The sequence below is a fragment of the Dermacentor variabilis genome, chromosome 1 (assembly GCF_050947875.1).
Source record: "Dermacentor variabilis isolate Ectoservices chromosome 1, ASM5094787v1, whole genome shotgun sequence".
Classification (NCBI taxonomy): Eukaryota; Metazoa; Arthropoda; class Arachnida; order Ixodida; family Ixodidae; genus Dermacentor; species Dermacentor variabilis.
In genome coordinates this window covers 113,741,740-113,761,079 of record NC_134568.1, presented here as the reverse complement: position 1 = coordinate 113,761,079, position 19,340 = coordinate 113,741,740, and the positions used below count along the sequence as shown (strand labels likewise).

The window sequence follows — 19,340 nt, the reverse complement described above, 5'->3', positions numbered from 1 at the left end:
TTCCCTTCTCATATCTAACGGAGAAGTTGTACTCTTGGAGGGTGAGGCTCCATCGGAGCAAGCGGCCATTTTTGTGTGACATTTGATTGAGCCACGTCGGAGGACAGTGGTCGGTCTCGAAGATGAACCTCGCTCCGTACAAGTAACACGACAACTTTTGGGCTGCCCAAACCAAACAAGCACGTTCCTTCTCTGAAGCGCTGTATTCTTCCTCTCTTACAGTTAGTTTACGGCTGGCATAGATGATAGAATGTTCCTCACTATCGTCACCGACCTGACTAAGCACCACGCCCATACCTCTGTCGCTTGCGTCACACTGAACTATGAATTCCTTTGTGTACACTGGCGCGCGAAGCACAGGACGAGAAACCAATAGCGTTTTCAAACCTTAGAAAGCGTTCTCTTTGTCCTCATCCCAGTGCACGTTACTTTGCGCTCCCTTTCGGAGGGCATCTGTTTAAGGACTTGCTATTTGCGAGTAATTCGGAATGTACCGTTGAAAGTACCCCACAAGCCCCAAAAATGAATGAATATCTGTTTTCGTGCGTGGCTGTGAAAATTCTCCAATCGTAGTTATTTTCAGCTCGGCCGGCCTTCTCGTGTCCTGACCGACAACATGGCCCAGATTAGTAACCTGCGAACAGTCAAATCTACACTTTTGCTCCTTCATCATTAAGCCTGCTTCCCTCAACCGTGAGAAAACCTGTTTGAGGAGCGCGACGTGCTGTTCCCAGCTGTCCGAAAAAATTGCTACATCTACAAGACATGGCAAGACGAACTCCTGCAAGTCTTTTCGGACAATATCCATTAACTTAGAGAAGTTAAACGGCGCGTTCTTCAGCCCGAAGCTGAGGGCGAGAGGGCGAAAAGTGCCTACAGGTGAGATAAATCCGGCATAGCGGCTGTCACTTTCTGAAAGGGAACTTACCAGTATCCCCGCACGAGATATATAGTTTAAATGTGTTTAGCAGCGCTAACTCTTTCGATTCGTTTTTCAATGTTGGGAATCGGGTACAGCTGATCCCTAGTGATGGCACTTAACTTACTGTAGTCACCACACGGACGAGGGTTCTTATTAAGGGTTTCTACAAGTATTAGTAGTGATGTATAGTCACTCTCAGCGGGCTCAATAACTCCCAACTCTATCATGCGCTGTATCTCTGCCTCCATAATTTCTCTCTGTCGTGGACACCCTCTAAGGCTTTGATCTTACGGGTTCGGTTGATTTCAGTTCTATTTCATGCGTTATTAGTTCAGTTCTACCTGGCCGATCGCTGAATCTGTCGAGATATTCCATTAACAGCCCTCTTAACTAATCTAGCTGCTCGGGTCTAAGAGTGTGCGAGCTTACCGAATGTTCTACCACTTCTTCCAGGCTGATTTCAGAGATAGAGGTCGCCTTATACTCATTAAACTCGGTACTAGTGTCATCCTGCTCCTTGATGGTAAAGCTAACGACTCCGCTCCACTCTGCGTACAGCTTCATCAAATTGCAGTGGTATATTCTCACCTCCTTCCTGCAACCGGGCATTTTCAGAGCATAGTTAGTATCTCAGAGTTTGTGCAACACTTTAACGGGTCCGTCCCAGTGAACTTCAAGCTTGTTCTTTTCAACTTTTGAACTTCAAGCTTGTTCATTCTTTTCGTCATAGAACTTGGCGTTCTTTTGAGCTACTCCCATGTTCTCTTCGACTAGTTCTTGGGTTGTACTTAGCCGTTCCAGCAGATTTAGCACGTATTCTACCACTGTTGCACTCTTTCCTCTTTCTTTCCACATCTCTCTTAACATTCTCAAGGGAGAACGGAGCGTCCTCCTATACACTAGTTCTGCTGGCGAGTACCCTGTAGCCTCATGTGAACCGTTCGCAATGCAAACAAAGTGGCCGGAACACAATTCTCCCAGTCCTCCTTGTTCTCGTAACAGAGCGCCCGCAAAACTCGCTTAAGCACTGAATGCCACCTCTCTACGCTATTTGACTGAGGGTGATAGACCGAACTGTGTGTCAACTTGACCCCGCACTTTTGTAAGAATGTGGAAGTCAGTGCGCTGATGAATACTGACCCTTGATCCGCCTGAATTTCGGCTGGAAAACCAACTGATGCGAATACTGTCAAAAATGCGTCTACTACTTTGGTGGAGCTGAGCTCATTCAGAGGGATTGCTTCTGGAAACTTTGTAGCCGGACACAGCATGGTAAACAAGTCCCCGTAACACGATTGTGTCTTTGGTAGAGGCCCTACCGTGTCTATCACAAGTCGTCTGAAAGGTTCTGATATTAAGGGCACTACTTTTAGTGGAGCTTTCCATGTTTCTCCTAGTTTACCCGAGCGCTAGTAGGCGTCGCATGATCTTACAAAGTTTTCTACGTCTTTGAAACAGCCAGACCAGTAGTATTCCATAAGCAATCTTTCCTTCGATTTGTTTATGCCTAGGTGGCCGGACCACCCACTTCCATGACAGAGACTCAAAAGGTCCTCCCTGTACTTAGTAGGTACGACTAACTGACCTAGAATCCTGCCCTTTCGATCTCAGTATTGCCGATACAACAATCCTCCTCTCTCTTGTATCGTCACGTTGCGCCTAGCAAGGCCTTCTTTAGCTGTGTGATGCAATTTAGCTAAGCTGTCATCATTCTTCTGCTCGACTGCCAGTGACCCTCTCTCCACATTTAATAGCCGATCAAAGTTCATTGAGGCCGGTGATAGTAACGGGCCTGTCTCGTTTGCGAGTGCATCAGCTGGCTCTTCCTGCAGGCGTGAAGTTTGACACCCTACTGATACGCGCTCATTGAGCTGGTCAGCTGGCAGGGTTTCCTCAACCGTTTTTTCTTCCCTCGAGCCCAGCTCGGCTTCGGTTACTGAAGTGACCTCTTTCGCTACTTCCGCTGGAGCAGCTTTTGCATTCTCAGCCGAAAGCGATGCGATTTTACCGGCTTGGCCTCGCGTCAACGCCTGCACTACGCCCTCTCCCAGTTTAAAACCCGTGTGCCGCAGTAATTGATCCGACCGATTCGAAAAAATGTAAGGGTACTGCAGCGACAAGAATTCTGAAACTGCAGCCTCAGTCATGAGCTCCCCGAACAGTCCACTGATTTTGACTTTGCCCATGGGTAGACACACGCTGTGTTCTTCTACAACCTGTTTAAACCATGCTACTTCTCCCGTGAAGTCATCTACCGTCACGTAAGACGGATGGACAATGTCCATAGTGGCCGCACTGTCTCGTAGCACCGAGCATGGTTTGCCATTAACTTCTAGGTCGTGAAGGTATGGTTTTAAAAGTTCCATATTCTCGTCTTTTTCATCCACGTAGGAGAAAATTACGCTGGGCTTCCCGCAGTTTACAGCGATATGTCCGAGTTTGTGGCACTTATAGCAGCGGATCGGTCTAACCGATTCGAACTTTCTTTTCTGCTCTTTTTGTGCGGTTCCCCCGTTTGATTTCTCCTCCCTCTTTTCTGAGGGATTTTCCTCCACGTCTACAGGCTCCGGTCGTCTAGTCTGTGAACACTTTTTGAACGGAAATGGTTTCCACGGTCCATTTCGACCGTCCCAATTGCCGTCCTCGGCGTTCAGCTTTCTACGCGTTGTGTACTCTTCGGCTAATTCAGCCGCCCTTTCCACAGTGTTCACAATTCCTCTGTCTTGCACCCACAGCTCCACATGTTTAGGGATGCTTTTGTAAAACTGCTCTAGACAAATGCATTCAATAATTGTGTTTCTGCTCTCGTACGCTTCCGCGCTTTTCAACCACTCGAAGTTGTCTTTAAGCCGTATGCAAACTCCGGATGTCCCTCGCTATCTTTCTTGCCTGCGCGCCTACACCTTTGCCGAAAAGCTTCGGCTGAAAGGCGGTATTTCTTCAGGAGACTAGCCTTAACTTTCGCATAATCATATGCATCCTGTGCACTCAGTCTGGCGACTACTTCCGCAGCCTCACACGGCAACATAGACAGCAACCGCTTTGGCCATGTACTCGAACCGAAGTTAATCTTCTCGCAAGTCCTTTCAAAATTTCGTAGGAACTAGCCTATGTCGTTGCCGACCTCAAATGGCTTTAACAGACTGTCCATGCGGTATGATTCTGCCTCACTTGATCGTCTCAGAGCCCCTTCACTTCCTTGAGACAACTTCAAATGTTTTCTTTCAAGGTCAAGTTGCATTTTTCTTACCACGTGTTCCTCTCTGTCCCATTTCTCTCTTTTCCTAAGAAGTTCTAACCCAATTTCAATGTCCTCCTCACTGGCCTGTACGGAAATCAGCTTCAATAATTCCCATTTTAGCATTTCTTTGTGTACCTCTAGGCCCAGTTGCTCACCAACAATCAACAATGCGTCTCTGAGCAGTGTCCCTAACTCAATGATTGCTGCTTTACTGCCTTGATCCTGCTCCCTAAACCTACCTAGGTAAACACAACCTAGCTAACAATCAACAATCCAGCTTCCCTACTGTTCTAAACTGAACAACCACAATATGAAGCTAGAGAGTCAAAGCAAGAACCAAGCACTCACCGCAGACACAGCACCACGTCGCAAAGTTCATCTCACCGCTGCCAGCGAGTTGCAAGAGTTGGGGTCCGGCATGAAATAAATGGTAGCCGGCCCATGCCGGCGCCCAACTCATCCACGCTGAGGACGTTGTTGAAGGGAGGTACTTGTTCTCATCGAGAACGAGGAATATGGGATTTATTTACAATATCTACATGAAAGGTGGAGAACGTTACATTTCATCAGTTTAGCATGACTGAAGGAGAATGCACTCCAAGCATCCTTAAACAGCTGCTTAAAAACACTCTGTCCTCCCTAGCTCCCTAGGTGATGGAAAACTGCCGTTCAACCTTCGACCAATGGGAGCGTCCAAAATCATCGTAGTCGACCCGCCTTTGAGAGGGAGGGTTCACACACTCACTTACGCACTTTGGTTTCACTGAACACACCGAGGTGAGAGGGTTCTCGTAGACAGGGGTCTTGACCCAAGCAGGCGCCTCTTGATGCCAGAGCTGACCCCGCAGTCAGTAGCCGCCGCGTTTGTCTACTGACTGTGACGACTTCTGGGGCCCGTGAGAAAGCATCACAAGACATCCTTTTCTAGGTGTTCTCTTGTTTCAAGCAAACCGTGAACGCGACAGCGAATCAACTAGCAATACTCGGTCCGCCGAACGTGGCTGCGTACATGCCGGCGCCATTGGGCTGTTGAGGGGGCGCATTGTTGTCTTTACAAAGCGAGTCGTCGCAGTGGGCTGCGAAAATGTTGCAGGTCGGTACTCCTGCAGGCCGATCGTAACAGCGCATGCTCGCAGATAGTGAACCGAACCATTATTGCGAGAGGTGGGTTGGCTTATTTTCATTTGACTCCCCCTCGTTCATTGGAATATACAAATGCGAAGATACAACTTGGTAAAGGGCAAAAAAAGTGTCACTGAAAACAAAGTTCACTGCACGTATACACAAAACCTCGCAACAAGATATTTAAATATACGTATAAGTCTCCAATAAATCTGGGATCTTACAGCCTGCATCTGAGGCGGCGGCACCCGCCCCCTGACCTGCGTGTCGGGGGGTGGGTAGATCCCCTTATCCGTTGGAAAATAAAGTTTATTCTATCTATCCATCGCGGGGGGGGGGGGTTGCTAAAGCCCCATAAGACCCCCCCCCCCACCCCTGGCTTCGCCCCTGATGACTACCGGAGGCTGAACACCGTAATGGTGCTCAACCTCTAACTCATTCCGCGAGTTTACAATGTTCTTGACCAATTAAGAAATGCAAAATTTCTTACTGCGTTGGATGTAACTTACGGTTGCTGCCATGTCCGAATGCATCCAGATGTAATTCAGAAAATCACATTAGTCATGACTAATTGACGTTATCAATGGCTGGTGATGCCGTTTGGGTTAAAGAACACTCCAGCTACATTTGAAAGAGCAATGAAGTCAATAATTGCAAAACATCAGCTCAATATAGTAACCAACTGCTTTGATGTCGTATACAAAGAGCCATTCGACGACCATCTGCAAAATCTCAAAGGACTGCTGAAAGCTTTTAGTGTGAAGAATGTAAAATTGAAATGCTGGAAGTGTCAATTTGCCAAGTCCAGCATTGGGTATATGGGCCGAAAAATAACGCAAGGAACTGCGACAACTAAGCCAAGCAACGTTGTTACGATACTCAATTTCCCAACACCCATACGAAAGGAGGACTCCCACCGTTTTCTTGGCCCCACTACCATCTGTAAATCCCTCATTTCAGTGTTATCGTTCTTCCACTCACGAAACTGCTCTACAAAGCCACCAAATGGGCATTGACAGAAGCATGCAAACAAGCCTTTCTAGAACTTAACAAACACGTAACTAAAGAACCAGTGCTTTGCATATAATAACCCTTGTTTTGGGGTTTTATATTTTAAAAAAAATGGCGATAGAAGGGAAAAGGGGTTAGATTCAGGTGTTATATTTAAAGAGGAAAGCTTCGCAGAAGCCGAGCATTTTGTTCACGGGCAGCCCAAAGTTTGAGATTTTAATGGTAACATTAACAAACTGTTCATACAAGCAGTTCTCTACTTTTCGACATGAAGATTCTATTTAAAGAAGCAAAATCACTAGTAGTAGCATGTAGTGAAAAACGCCGAAGCGAGCTTAAAACGAAATTTAAAGTCCCACATGCGCTGCGGTTCTGATTAAGTGGGGAGGTTTTCCCGCTTGGGGTGTGTGCTTGACAACACTTGAAAGCCCTATTACAGGTAGTGACTGCATTTGAAAGCGTCCAACATGCTAGGCTACTGCTCGGTGCCGCAGGGCCCGACGTACACAACGGAGCCCGGTGTCAGCGTTAACACGTACCCGCAGGAAAAGAAGCTGCGTGAAGCTTGGATCAAGAAAAAAGCAGCCATTGACAACTCGATTGTGCAGCAAGCAGTTCCGTGAGGAAGATTTCTGATACGGCATCGGGGCTGCGAAGTTCGGTGACTTCATTGTAAGGTTCGTAACAGCGCAACACTAGACAAGGACAAAAAACGACGACACGGCGCTGATTCTCAACTGTTGAGAGCCAGCGCCGTGACGTCGTTTGGTACGCTACTTTTTGTCCGTGTCTTCTGTTGCTCTGTTACGAACCTTACAATGAATCCTCGCCAACTGGCCCAACTTGCCGTCTTGATGTTCGGTGTGTAGCAGAAAGCGCGCACTGGGATATTCGCCCGCCCGCGCTGCCCGGTTAATGTCATGAAGCTTTAGTTTATAACTTGTTGATGCTAGATACCCGTAATTTCGCTGGAATGGAAAGCATATTAAATAAAGGCATGGCATATGCCAATGTTTGTGTAGCACCAAACAATGAAATGTACTGTATTATTTGAAAGAGAAGCAGCGAGCGGTAATTGCTCGCAGAGAGAACCGATAAACATAGTGCGACGCACCTTGAGAAATTATAGTGAAAAGTCCAAGACTTTAGTCGAAAAGAAGAAGAAAAGGCTGAATTGTTGCGACAGGGCATCAGTCGCCGTGGTATGCGTCGAAGTCCCTAGTTGTAAGGAAATTATTTTTCAACAGCTCCCATAGTGTCCACGCAACAGTGGATGCTCATATACTGCGGCCTACAGCTCACGATGCGAAAACGCGCTCACAGCGAAAGCGAAACGTTGTGTGCGGACATGCATGCAGACGCGCAATGGGTCACCGTGAACCCGCGCGATCACTGCATTCAGGCTTCCTTCTGTTATGCTCCATATGGTTATACAGACAGCCCAGTAAGAATATACCTCTCGCAGTTCGCTCTGAGCGATTGCCGACCTTTCACGCAAGAAGCCTGTTCGGGTGACTACATCACGGCGACCGCGTGCAGTGGGCGTTCACTGTACGTATTCAGTAAAGAGATAGTCTGTAAACTATTCTGTGCTTTCTGTTTGCCCAAGGTTATTAATCTGACATATTCCTTCGTTTCGAGAGTACTTACAGAAATACCCAGGAGCGCTCCCGCGTGGTGGTTTTATTGAGTGCAGACAGCCAAACCTACGAGTAGCACGCCGCGTTATCCGTCACAGTACGGAAGCGAGGCGCTTTCGACAGATGGTGACTAGAGTTTCTGTATATGCTACCAAAGGTAGCTATATACAGTAACTCTAATGGTGACTCCCCAAGCCCTCACCCCCAATAGAACGCCCCCCGGTGCCTTGCGCGCGATGGTAGACGGTGCACTTTCTCCCTGCCTTCCTGCCTTGCGCGCGCGAGATCGAGCCCCATCTTCGGCTCTATCTAGTACTAGTACGCTCTACCCACTGCATATGGCGCGCGGTCACAATGTTATCGCGCTTGGACTTTGTACAGAACATCATGGTGACGCTAACGATGACGTCGGAAATATGCCTGGAGTGTCCATATATATGCTATCGAAATAAAACTGGACAAGAACTTGCGTCGAACTTGTTGCCATCGCTGCGGGTGCAATAGTGGCCTATACTAAAGGCATTACGCGTAGCACACTCGACAAAGCAAAAAAGAGCGACGCAGAGCACACACATACACGGTGCTAACTTTCAACGAGTTTATTTCTGGGATCGGAGCAAACATATACACCTCACTAGGTGGGTAACAGAACACGTGCTCTGAGCATACTGACAACGCAATATCACGACATGCATTATTCCTATTTTAAGACTAACATTCATGGTATGCTTAGGGATTTCACGTATTTTGTTGATAAGATTAATGGTTCGCTGACACATGCATCACTATATATTGCTGTGTGTTGTGCAATAGCCAGGACAAATCGTTCGCGAGTTAGCCCCCAACAAAGGGACCCTCAAACGATTTTGGCGATTTTTTACAAACGTACTGAGTCGTTAGAGTAGGTCCTTCTGATCATTAATTGACGCATCTAAGTGCTCCGCGTAAAGCGTGTAATTTATTATAAGGATTTAAAAATGTACATCGCTGCCGATCGCAGCACACTACTCGGCAGAATTTTCAGCCGCCCCTACCCATATGACGTAATCACCCCTATGACGTCATGTGGGCGAGCTATCCGACTGACAGCCCAGGGCGCGTCATCTATAATTTTTCCACCTTTATGGTGAACAAAGGATGTTCGTAATAGTTGGAATGTTAGTTAATTTGTTTCTATAAAAAAGTAACAGAAAGAGAATGCACAAGAACAATTTCTCACTACACTTAAGCACTTCCGGCACACAGCAAGCGTCGTCTGTTTGTGTTGTAACGTGCTCCATTTTGACGTGAGCTCCGCAGTCAGAGCCGGTCTCAGTCTTTTCGCGAGCACTATGATTCGGCTTTGTTGCGTTGTGGACTGCAAACGTAGCGACTGGCAATATGTCAAGCTTCGACATCGTGTCCCTCTGCACGGCAGCAGACGAGCGGACTGGCTGCAGCGCATCGGACTGCCGCTATCCGATCGGCGCCAGGATTTGCGCGTTTGCGGCCGTCACTTTACATCGGAAGATTACTAACGCAATAGCGTTTCGCGAGTCCGGTATTAGGGTAAACACAAGCGCAAGGAGACAGGGCACAGGAGTTGAGCACAGAGCTCAACTACACACAGTAGCATTAACAAAATGTATTCTTCTTTGCTGCTGGTGTAAATTTTTTCGCAGGAGTGTAATTGTTAACACGTTGTTTTTGTAAATCTTTAAAATGTTTTACACTTGGTTAGAGTAATACTAGCTCTTTGTTTGGCTCGTTAAGCTCTGCGCCAACGGGTGGCTTGACCGTGGAGACCGGTCAGGTAGCTCACGTACGTCTACGCTAAAGTTCCTTCATCAGCTTGAGTTTATGCCGCCCCCGTTCCATTGAAACGCCCGGCTAGCCTGTGGTTACCGGAATACCAGACACGTTCGGCGCTGCGACAGAATGCTCACAACACGCGCTGCTTCGATAGCTCTCGCTTGGGGTCGACTGCCAAGCAGCTGCCGGAGAGTTTGGAGAGGCTTCGCGCGCTCGCTCCTAGAAAACCGGAAGTCGGCGACATGACGTGCCATCATGACGCAGAACCAGTGAGGGCAACCGGAGCTTAGCCCCGATCACTCAGCGAACAAGTTGAGGGGAAAATGCATGTCCATGGAGGAGGGGAAATTGTAATCGTCCGTAACTCTCTTAATATGAGACGTTTCACGCAAATTGTGGTGCGAATGATTAACTTTAGCTGTACCCTACGCGTCTACAAAATTTGTCCGAACCGTTCCAGCGGCACTTTAAAGAGAGATGGCAGGTGCATTTCTTACGGTGAGGAGGAGGAGTAGATATTAATGAAGAGAAATGAAGGACAAATTTGGGTTGAGCAGGCATGATGCAAGATGCTTTGCAGCATCCTCTAGCGCTCCCACTTGCTCCGCTCTCATGCCCACAGCGCTTGTCTCTTGTCCACGCTTTAGCCCCCAGCATACTTTCGCCAAGCGTGGAGAACTACCCATTTTTCTTATCAAATCAAATCATGGGGTTAAGCATACAGAAGCAACAGAAGGTCCATAGTGTGGGGCCCCAGACAATTTCGACAATCCTGGGGTTAAGGTTATAGAGGTATTACTCAAGTTCGCGCGTGCGCACCTGACCCTTCTCTAGATCACACCGCGCTCGCTAGCACTTTGAGCCCAAACAAGTGCTAGCGAGCGACTAGCTAGCGCTAGTCGCTCGCTAGCACTTTCACAGCAGCCCTAACCGTTAGAGCTGTGACCCCTAACCCGCGCTTCGCAGTGAGTTACGTCCACGGCGGGTTCAGGCCAGGGGGACAGGGTGAGTCTTCGACTTAAGGTGTCTATTCACCTTATAGTTACAGGTACCAACAAAGGCAACAACAACAATCACAAACAATACAAAATCACGGAGGCGCGCACGTGCGCGCACGTCTGAGGCGAAAAACCGCACAATGTGGAAACCATAAGAGAGGCTGATAAGTGTTCAGTTCACCCAGAGTGGATATCCGCGCTCGGGCCCTGGGGCGGTCAGTCGCTTACGAAGGCCGAGCGCTGCAGAGGGACGGCGTGCGGCGGTCTCAGCGGCTGAATTGAGATGCGGCCAGTCGCAAGCTCCTCAGCCTATCAGGGAAATCGTGCGTCTTCCCGCGAGGCGGAGAGGGAGTCTCCCTGGTGCCTCGGTTCATCATGTCAAATTATGTTTTTTGCTTCTGATTGTTGCTTCAAACTCCTGTGTTGTAAAACAAGTTTGTAAGTGCTGTTTTTGTCTGTTGATGTCTTAATCGCTGAATGCCAAATCTTTTTTAATAGAATCTGTGCAACTTATTGTGAACTATGTGAACTATTGTGAACTTATTTGTGAACTATGCTTGTAAGTGCTGTTTTTGTATTATTAATCGCTGTAATACGATTTTTTTAAGCATAGATCTGTACAGCTTAAGTAGCCTGTATTTAGAGGGAACATGGGCCTTTGTGAAGCCGCGCTCCTTCGGCTTTTTACCCATGGTCCCGACATAGTGTAATTATGATGTCGAATGAATATGTCTGTCTGTCAAGAAGGGGGAAAGGAGGAATGGGAGTGCCTGGGCTGCGTCATCGCAGCCAGGCGCGAAGAGCAGCAGGAGCGAAATGTGCCCTCTCCCTGCTACCCTCCGCGAGCGAGCACGTGATCATCGCGTGATAACCGCGCGGCCGCTCCGGAGATATCGCGATGCGCATGCGATCTCACAAGGTGCACCTCAATCTAGAAGTACAGGAGCGTGTTTGCGTTTTGACCACATAAAAACGCGGGCGCCGAGAATCAAACCTCCCACCTAGCGTACAGCAGCAGCCCGCCGTTGTCACTGGACCACCGTGGCGCATCTTCTTCATATAGTCACGATGATTGTTATAATGGTCCTCAAGTTAGGTATCCCGGCCGTTGCATGGGTTAACCCTACATTCAGATGGCACGAGGTTTCAATTTACGTCATCGCATTCGCCAAATCTTTGCCCTCAGGGATGGTTTTTGACTGTTTCTTGCACAGCAGTGCGCGCAACAACGCTTCCCTCGAGAAGTATTGCTGCTCTTTATGCCTTGAACATTTCCGTCGCACTTAAAGTACACAGTTCATCATTTGAGCGTAAGTTGCTAAAGTGATAGACAGGCGCGAAGACGGTGATGCGAATTTTCAGATAATTTATTCATATATCAACTATTATTATTCAAGGAAACCATGAAATAGCTAGCTTTATCGAAGAGCTGTCTAGAGACGCACTCGTGCGCTCCCACAAAGTCCCGAGAGGGTCGAAAATGCCGCCTTGCATGCCTGTTGTTCAGCGCAGATCAATACGCGACACACACCGAGTTGGGCTCAAGTGCTCGAAATGCCGAGAACGGGATCGTCTCCGTGATGGGCGACAGGATGGGAGTTGTGCACAGGGCGTCCTTATATCTCGTTGGACAACTGTCACCACCAGTTGTCTCCTGAGCTTGCAGCAGGCCTTCTTGGTTACCAGACCCGTTTTCGAGCTCTCGCACCTCAGCTTCGACAACCGCCTTCCACATTTCCACCTTCTCAAGCTTACGCTGAAGGCCTTCCACCTTCTGCTTGTACTCCTCGATGAACGCGCTCTACATGCACGGACATGCGCACGTTCACATTGAGCACATTCTTCTTGGCCTGAAGCTCGATCTTCATGGCCCACTCAGCATATACTCCTGGGCGTTATACCTTTCAGTGGCGCTGAGCTTCAATGCCGTCGCTGTCCCAATCATGAGGGTGTTGCACGAGGCACCCAGCGAGTCCTTGAGGATGTGTGTCAGCTTGGAGTCGTGGTACAGCACTTTCTGCCTCCCGTTCTTCGAGCGGGTGTCGGCGCAGTTACCAAGGGCCAGGAGCGACAGGTTGAGCGTGGTACCCTCGCGCATCTGATCCTTTGTGTTCCTACTCACCGCAGCTGTGCCCTCCGAGCTGGCAAGGTCACTAGAATACAACGAGACGCCAATTTCTTTGCTCGTGATTGTCACATACTCTGTCAGGGCCATATAGATCTGGAAGATGGCGTGCGACCATGAAGATTCAGCATTCGCATCGGTGACATGCCGCTTTCGATTCGTGTTTCCTCTCAGGATCAGTTCGAGGAGGGTGCCATCCTCCTTCACCTTGTGTTTGGTGAGGTTCAATACGGCAATGGTCTTGGCCGGGCCAAGGGACAGCAGGTCTAGAACAACCCTGTTGTAAACTTCCAGATCGGCGACTGCTACATCGCATGTCTGGCCCTCTGATCGGAACTTGTCCACGCGCTGGTGCAACCGGCTGGCCGTGAAGGAGACCACTCCGGGGCATTCTTCGGAGCCCAGCATTGCGAAAGTTTTGCCAGCGCACGTCGAAATGCGCGTGTACACAGAGCAATTGCGCCCTTCAAAGCGCATCGCCAGCATGTCCTTATTGGTGCTGTCAAACGCATACACATTGTATTTCTTTTCATCAAAGAACTGACCAAACATGAAGCCTTGGTCTTCGTTGGGCTTGACGAGATCCTCACATCTCCGCTGTTCTTGAAAATAGAAAGACTCCGCCTCGGCCTTGGGGTTTAACACATGGCACCTGTCGTCCACAACGCGGAGGATGCTGGTGGTTTCAGAGCCACGATCGCTCAGCAGACGCAGACGCACTGCCACGTCTACCCATGCCCAAGGTGACGACGGGTCTTTGTTCGATTGGCGACGTTTCAGGGCTGACGACTGCGCGTTCTCGTTAGAACGCCGGTTTGGCGGCACAATTGTAGATTCCTCCATGGTAGGGTACCTCGATGTTGCGGGAGTCAGCCTGACCACGGACGCGGGCGTGATGGCCACGCAGACGATGCTGGCGGTTTCAGAGTCACGATCGCTCGGTAGGCGCACACGCACTGCCTGTGTCCAGGGTGACGGTGGGTCCTTGTTCGAGCGGCGGCGTTTCGGGGCTGACGACTGTGCGGTCCCCATATAGAACGCCTCTTGAGGCTTGGCGGCACCAGTGTAGATTCCTCCGTGGTAGAGTGCCTCGATGTTGAGGGATATGGCTTGACCAAAGACGCGGGCGTGATGATCTAAGATGGCGATTGTTCAGTTGGGCGCGGGAATGTTCTCTATCACGTGTGCTCGGCTAACTTCGTCCTCCTGGTCACCGTTGGAGCAGTGGCACTACAGAAGGACATCCCAAGACCGCCGCGCGGTTCAGGGTGCCGACGACCGCATGGTTTGCTACTGCGTGGGTCACGTTAGTGCCCACTCCTAGACAGAGCACGGCTGACGCTCGGATATAAGGGTTTCATAGCAAAGAAAATCATTTGTGCAGAAAAAAATGCGAGTAAACTCAACAGGTATAAACGTTAACAATTAAGTAGTTAAATTGCTGGCCGTTCTACAATTTTACGAGAACAAAAATGTGAAATAACAGACTTAATTTTTTTTTTCATTACATGTATAGGCAATCTGCGTGCTCACAGCCCACTTCCACCACTTTTTCGATTATATATACGTACCTGTGCCTGAACACAAAGAAACGCTGTCCGGCGCTCAGGTTACCCCCTATTTAAATAATCAATAATTGAACAAAACCCCAGCACTCCCGACACAAAATGAACATTTTTTTAACACTCTACTTAGTGCAAACATGGCAGTAATGGTTATCACATGCTTCTTTAAATATTACAAAACATTGACGGCGCATCATTCCTTTGGAGATGATTGGCGACTTCAATGCGATTAGCAATCTCTTATGATGGATGGGCAATCGGTGATGATATATGTTTCATGCGATGATTATTATGAAAAGCGGCACATACCCTTTAGCCCAAGTTGTCGTGAAAGAGGCTGACGCATACATACATACATACATACATACATACATACATACATACATACATACATACATACATACATACATACATACATACATACATACATACATACATACATACATACATACATACATACATACATACATACATACATACATTGCCAGAAATATATGTACGCGGGGGTGATCATTTCTAAGTTTTCCGGAATTTCCGAGAGGCGGACTTGCACGACAAATCGAAACACATATCTTGTCCTTAAACAATAACCGTAATCTTTCTTACGTGTCTTTCCTTTGTTAGACGCTGTGCGCCTTGTACTTCAGGTCCCAAACAGCACGCGCGTTATCAGCATGGCATAGCATTCTTGACAGCATGGAGGAAACAAAACAGGAGAGGCCCTTACGTCACGTCTTTGAAGCCGAAATGCAGCCATGCTGGTGTCCCGTCTACCTTTGCGCCTCCAGTCAGCTCGCCGGAGCAGACAGGCGCGAGCTTTGAACTTGCATTGTTACGAGCCGCCGGAGTGTATGCTGCCGACACGCGTCAGAACAGAGCTACGAAAGTTCTGTAACAATTTTTTAGTGAAGCACACACGCTCCTGTGCGTTTCTGTGGCACGTTATTGTGACTCGGGGTTGGGGACGAGAGACGGACTCATTGAGCAGGCGAAGAGGGGACGAAAAGCTTTATACAATATGTACATATAGCAGGTAATACACGTCGCCTACAAGTATAGTGGTGCCGAAGAGCGCACCAGACCGATGTGGCGGCTGGTGGCGAGTCTCTCTCTAAAAATGGGCCGGTGCTGCCTTAAATGCCTTTGGCAGGAACGAGGCGAGACGGGTGCTGACGTCAATCGCGTCGCCTTCCTCTTTCGTCGCAGGAGAAGTCCAAGCTGCATACCATCGATCTCCACGGCCAGGGGACAGCAGTTCTGCGGAATTTTTAAGGCTGTCAGTGGATTTGTCGTGGTACTCTGTGCCCCCGGACTCCTCAGTTCGACTCAGGAAAAACGGTCGGCAGTTTCTTAGAACATTGAAGGTTGTCAGTGCATGTTTGTAGCCCAGCACACGGGCAATCACTTCAGAAGAACAAGAAGGAAGAGGGGGGGGGGGAGCGCCCTTTGCCTCGATGATAGGCCCGCAGTGTGGCACAACAACGTTGAAGAAGACGACGAAGACCGGCGCCGTGATTACTTGAACGTCTCTGTTGCTGAAATGACCATGATTCATAGTGATAGAATCGAGCACGCTGTTTGCGAGTTCAGCAGTAATTCTAATTTTAAATTGGCATAGAAAGCATAAAAAACTAAGGCCCCTTAAACTTCGTAATGTAGCGCCACGCTTTGAAGAATGCCGCCTCCTCCTCGCACGCTCTGGCCGAGGACGACGCCGCGTCGCTATTGGCCTAATAGCATCACGTGGGCCCTTGCGCCGTTCTTCAGAGCCATTTTCGCTCGAGAAGCGTCTACGGAGTGGCGAGGAGTGCATGTTGGCGCCGTTCCTACGCTCGGGCGGTGTAGGCGGTGCCACGGTCGAGAAGGGAGCGTGAGAGGAGAAACGAGGAGGAGTGAAGACGGAGGACAAGAGTGGCGCTACTTTACGATGTTTAAGGGGTTTTATAAAAAACCAGTAAGTGGCGAGACCTGGCGGTGGAATCTTGGTACTTCGGATGTATTCTGAGATTACTGCAAATCAACTGTTATTAAGTACATCATAATTATTGCTTAAAATTGCAGTTGGTATATTATTAGACACTCGCGCATTATTCTATGCTTCGGAAATAAACAACGCACGCGTGGCTACTGCAACACGCTGAACTCCGTATCATGTGTAAATGCGTAGTTTCGCTTTCGATCCGATTGGTTTCTTTTGACTGGTTAAGTACCAGAGCAGTTGGACAGGAAGGCACGAAAACACGTAGGTATTATCACAGAAATCATTTAACAAATTGAAATACATGAATTGCGGGAACATCAACTTGATAAACAAAAGGACACTTTGTTACAGCACGGCCACACTTGTCGTCTGCCTCCCACTAATACCAGTGTATAATCGCTACTGCGCTCACCTATCACCGTTTTCAGCATGCTTTTAGTGAACGGCTAGTACATCCTCACAGTCTTGCTTTGTAGCACGAAGTGACAAACACACAGACTAGAAGAAGACAAGACGAGCACTATCCTCCCTTTCTCCTTCTACTATTATTCTTTAGTTCTTCAAATCTTCTAGTCTGTTCCTCACTTTGTGCTACAAACCAAGAATATGTTACCGCACAACTCGCACAACTTTCTATGCTTTTACATCTTCACTGCTGATCGAAAACTTCAGATAAAAAATGTTCCATGGTGTTTTCCACATTAGCACTTCATGACTAAACACTCTGACTAGTAACCTTTCCATTGCACTAAAAAGAATGGGTACCATGAAAATTGGTTGTCAGCGCCTTTAATCATGACCATATGAAGCCATCAGACAATGAAGCCAAGGAAAGTATCGGGTAAATTAACTGTGATTTAAATTGAAATGTAGAAAACAATGAAGGGAAAATGAAAGTGGACGAAAAGATAACTTGTCGCCGGTGGGAGCCAAACCCACAACATCCGCATTACACGTGAGTTGCACTACCAATTGTGTTATGGCGATGGCTATAAGTTCGTCCACTAACTTGGGTATTTATGTTTACTAGATCTAGCCTAGCCAGCACCATTCAGAGCCAAGGTGGGCGCATGTGAAACACATGTTTCTGCTTGATGGCATCACATCACACGCGATCTTAGGAGAGCAGGCACGCGGCTAATAGACCCTCGCAAACCCTAGTTTATTCATTGTGAGGGTCTCGAATACGACAGACTTAATGTCATTCGGTAGCATGCGAGGGTTTACCAGCCCCGTGCCTGCTCTCTTAATATCACGTGTTACACTACAACAGGATAGCGATGATGACACGGCACTTTGACTTTGACTACAAAAGTGCATTCATAATGCAAGTTATTTCACATGCTAAGCTAGTGGCAATTAACAAACTCGTGTTGTCTGTTTTCTTCTTTCTGGCGAAATTTCTGTGTTAGTATGCGGCCTGCCCAGCCCCCCTCCCTTCATCCCTTACGGTCACCGTCACCGGTCAAGCGCCTACAAAAAGAAAAGAAAAAGCAAAACTAGGTGTGCATGAGATTTGCAGGCGGATGGGATCGGGTAAATAGAGTAAAAAAAACGTGGCAATAAGTGTTTCAGCATATTTTTCGCCTTTTATTTTCAACCACTGGATGATGTTCGGTCGATTTCGCAGGTCCCAACAAGGTCGAATTAACGAAAGCCGACTGTGAAAAAAGGATCTTGTCCATTGTCCAGCTAGACCACTTTCATCAAAAGGCAAATATACGAGGCACCGTCAACTTTAAAATTTCAGTTCATTGTAGCTGCGTCTAAAATATGCAAATATGCCGAAGAAACGGCAACCTCTGTTTCTCAAGATTTAGTTCAGGAACTGAAAGCTCTGGGAGCACATCCCCTGGCTCTCCAGCTCCATCTTTTGCTTACTCAGGCTTAGTGTATGTAGGTGGGTATATTGCCAAGCTTATCAGTGATCTTGGATGTGATGCTTACGTCATGCTTGTGACAACGAATAAGACTAGCAGTCCTTTGTACAAACTTCTGCGTGCGTAAGAGCAAGGCAAACTTCCCTATCCTAGGCCAGAGTTTCTTGTTCTCCTGGAAAATTTTCAACGTTTTTTGAAAAGGCAGTCAAAGAACCCCCGCGAGCGAAGGTTCTTGGAGCCTTGATGCTAATCATTGAGCCGCACCTGGAAGATTCACCCCTCCTGTGCTGCCTGGAAGGTGTTGACAGGAGTTACGCCAAATGCTTAACACATCCAATCTCCGAGAAGTTTCTCTTAATTTTTCTTTTCAACTTCACAAAGAAATTAACAGACCAAAATGACAAGCCCTCTGATAAGCCCTCTCCCACAAACCAACACGAAAGCATTTCAGGCAATAAACGCCACACCTGAGCACCGCGAATCGCACGAGAATGTTGTATAGTTTATTACAAGCAGTGCCTACTACTGCTTTCAGTTCCTTTAGGTATGTGCAACGTTGTCGGAGCTTCAAAGAGAAAAGCATCTTATTAGTGTGTTTCGTGCAATGAGAACAGATTGAGCAGATACATTTGAATGTTTTCCAGTGACAAATGCTTTTGCTGTTATAATGTATTTTCAAGTACCATCAAAGATTGTGCTTGCCTTTAAGATGAAATATTTTCTAACCTTGGTTTCTTACTGAAGTATCTTGCTTTACCGTTACATCTGGCAGTCACGAATGATCATCCGTGCACACTAATGCTATGCGTCATCACTTCTGCATGCCAACCTCAATGTATTGGGTTCCATCTACAGTTGGCAAGTTCATGTTTAACGCTGGGAACAGCTGTTCAGAAACCTGTGCAGTGCAAGGTATCCGAACCAGCGCGCATCATGACCGGCCATGCTCGAGCAAACATTTCTGCAGTTCCCCTTAAGCGGAGAGGGTTAGGGTGCTTCAATGCGTGCGCTCCCCTTTGTGCATCGAGGCACCCTAGAAAGGGTTGGCTTGCAGCGCCTCTGGA

At 47.9% G+C, this 19,340-nt stretch overlaps 1 protein-coding gene across 1 annotated transcript; it reads right to left on the bottom strand.

The window, feature by feature from the left end:
* Positions 1–12,299: 12,299 nt before the first annotated feature.
* Positions 12,300–13,882, bottom strand: LOC142581038 (kinesin-like protein KIF18A). Its single transcript, XM_075691189.1, has one exon. It carries the CDS (start codon positions 13,880–13,882, stop codon positions 12,590–12,592), a length of 1,293 nt encoding a protein of 430 aa, XP_075547304.1. The 3' UTR covers positions 12,300–12,589.
* Between the last annotated feature and the right edge of the window lie 5,458 nt (positions 13,883–19,340).

What these genes read in the sequence shown, in the direction of transcription:
- LOC142581038 (XM_075691189.1), bottom strand. Translation starts at nt 13,882, where the DNA reads ATGGGGACCGCACAGTCGTCAGCCCCGAAACGCCGCCGCTCGAACAAG.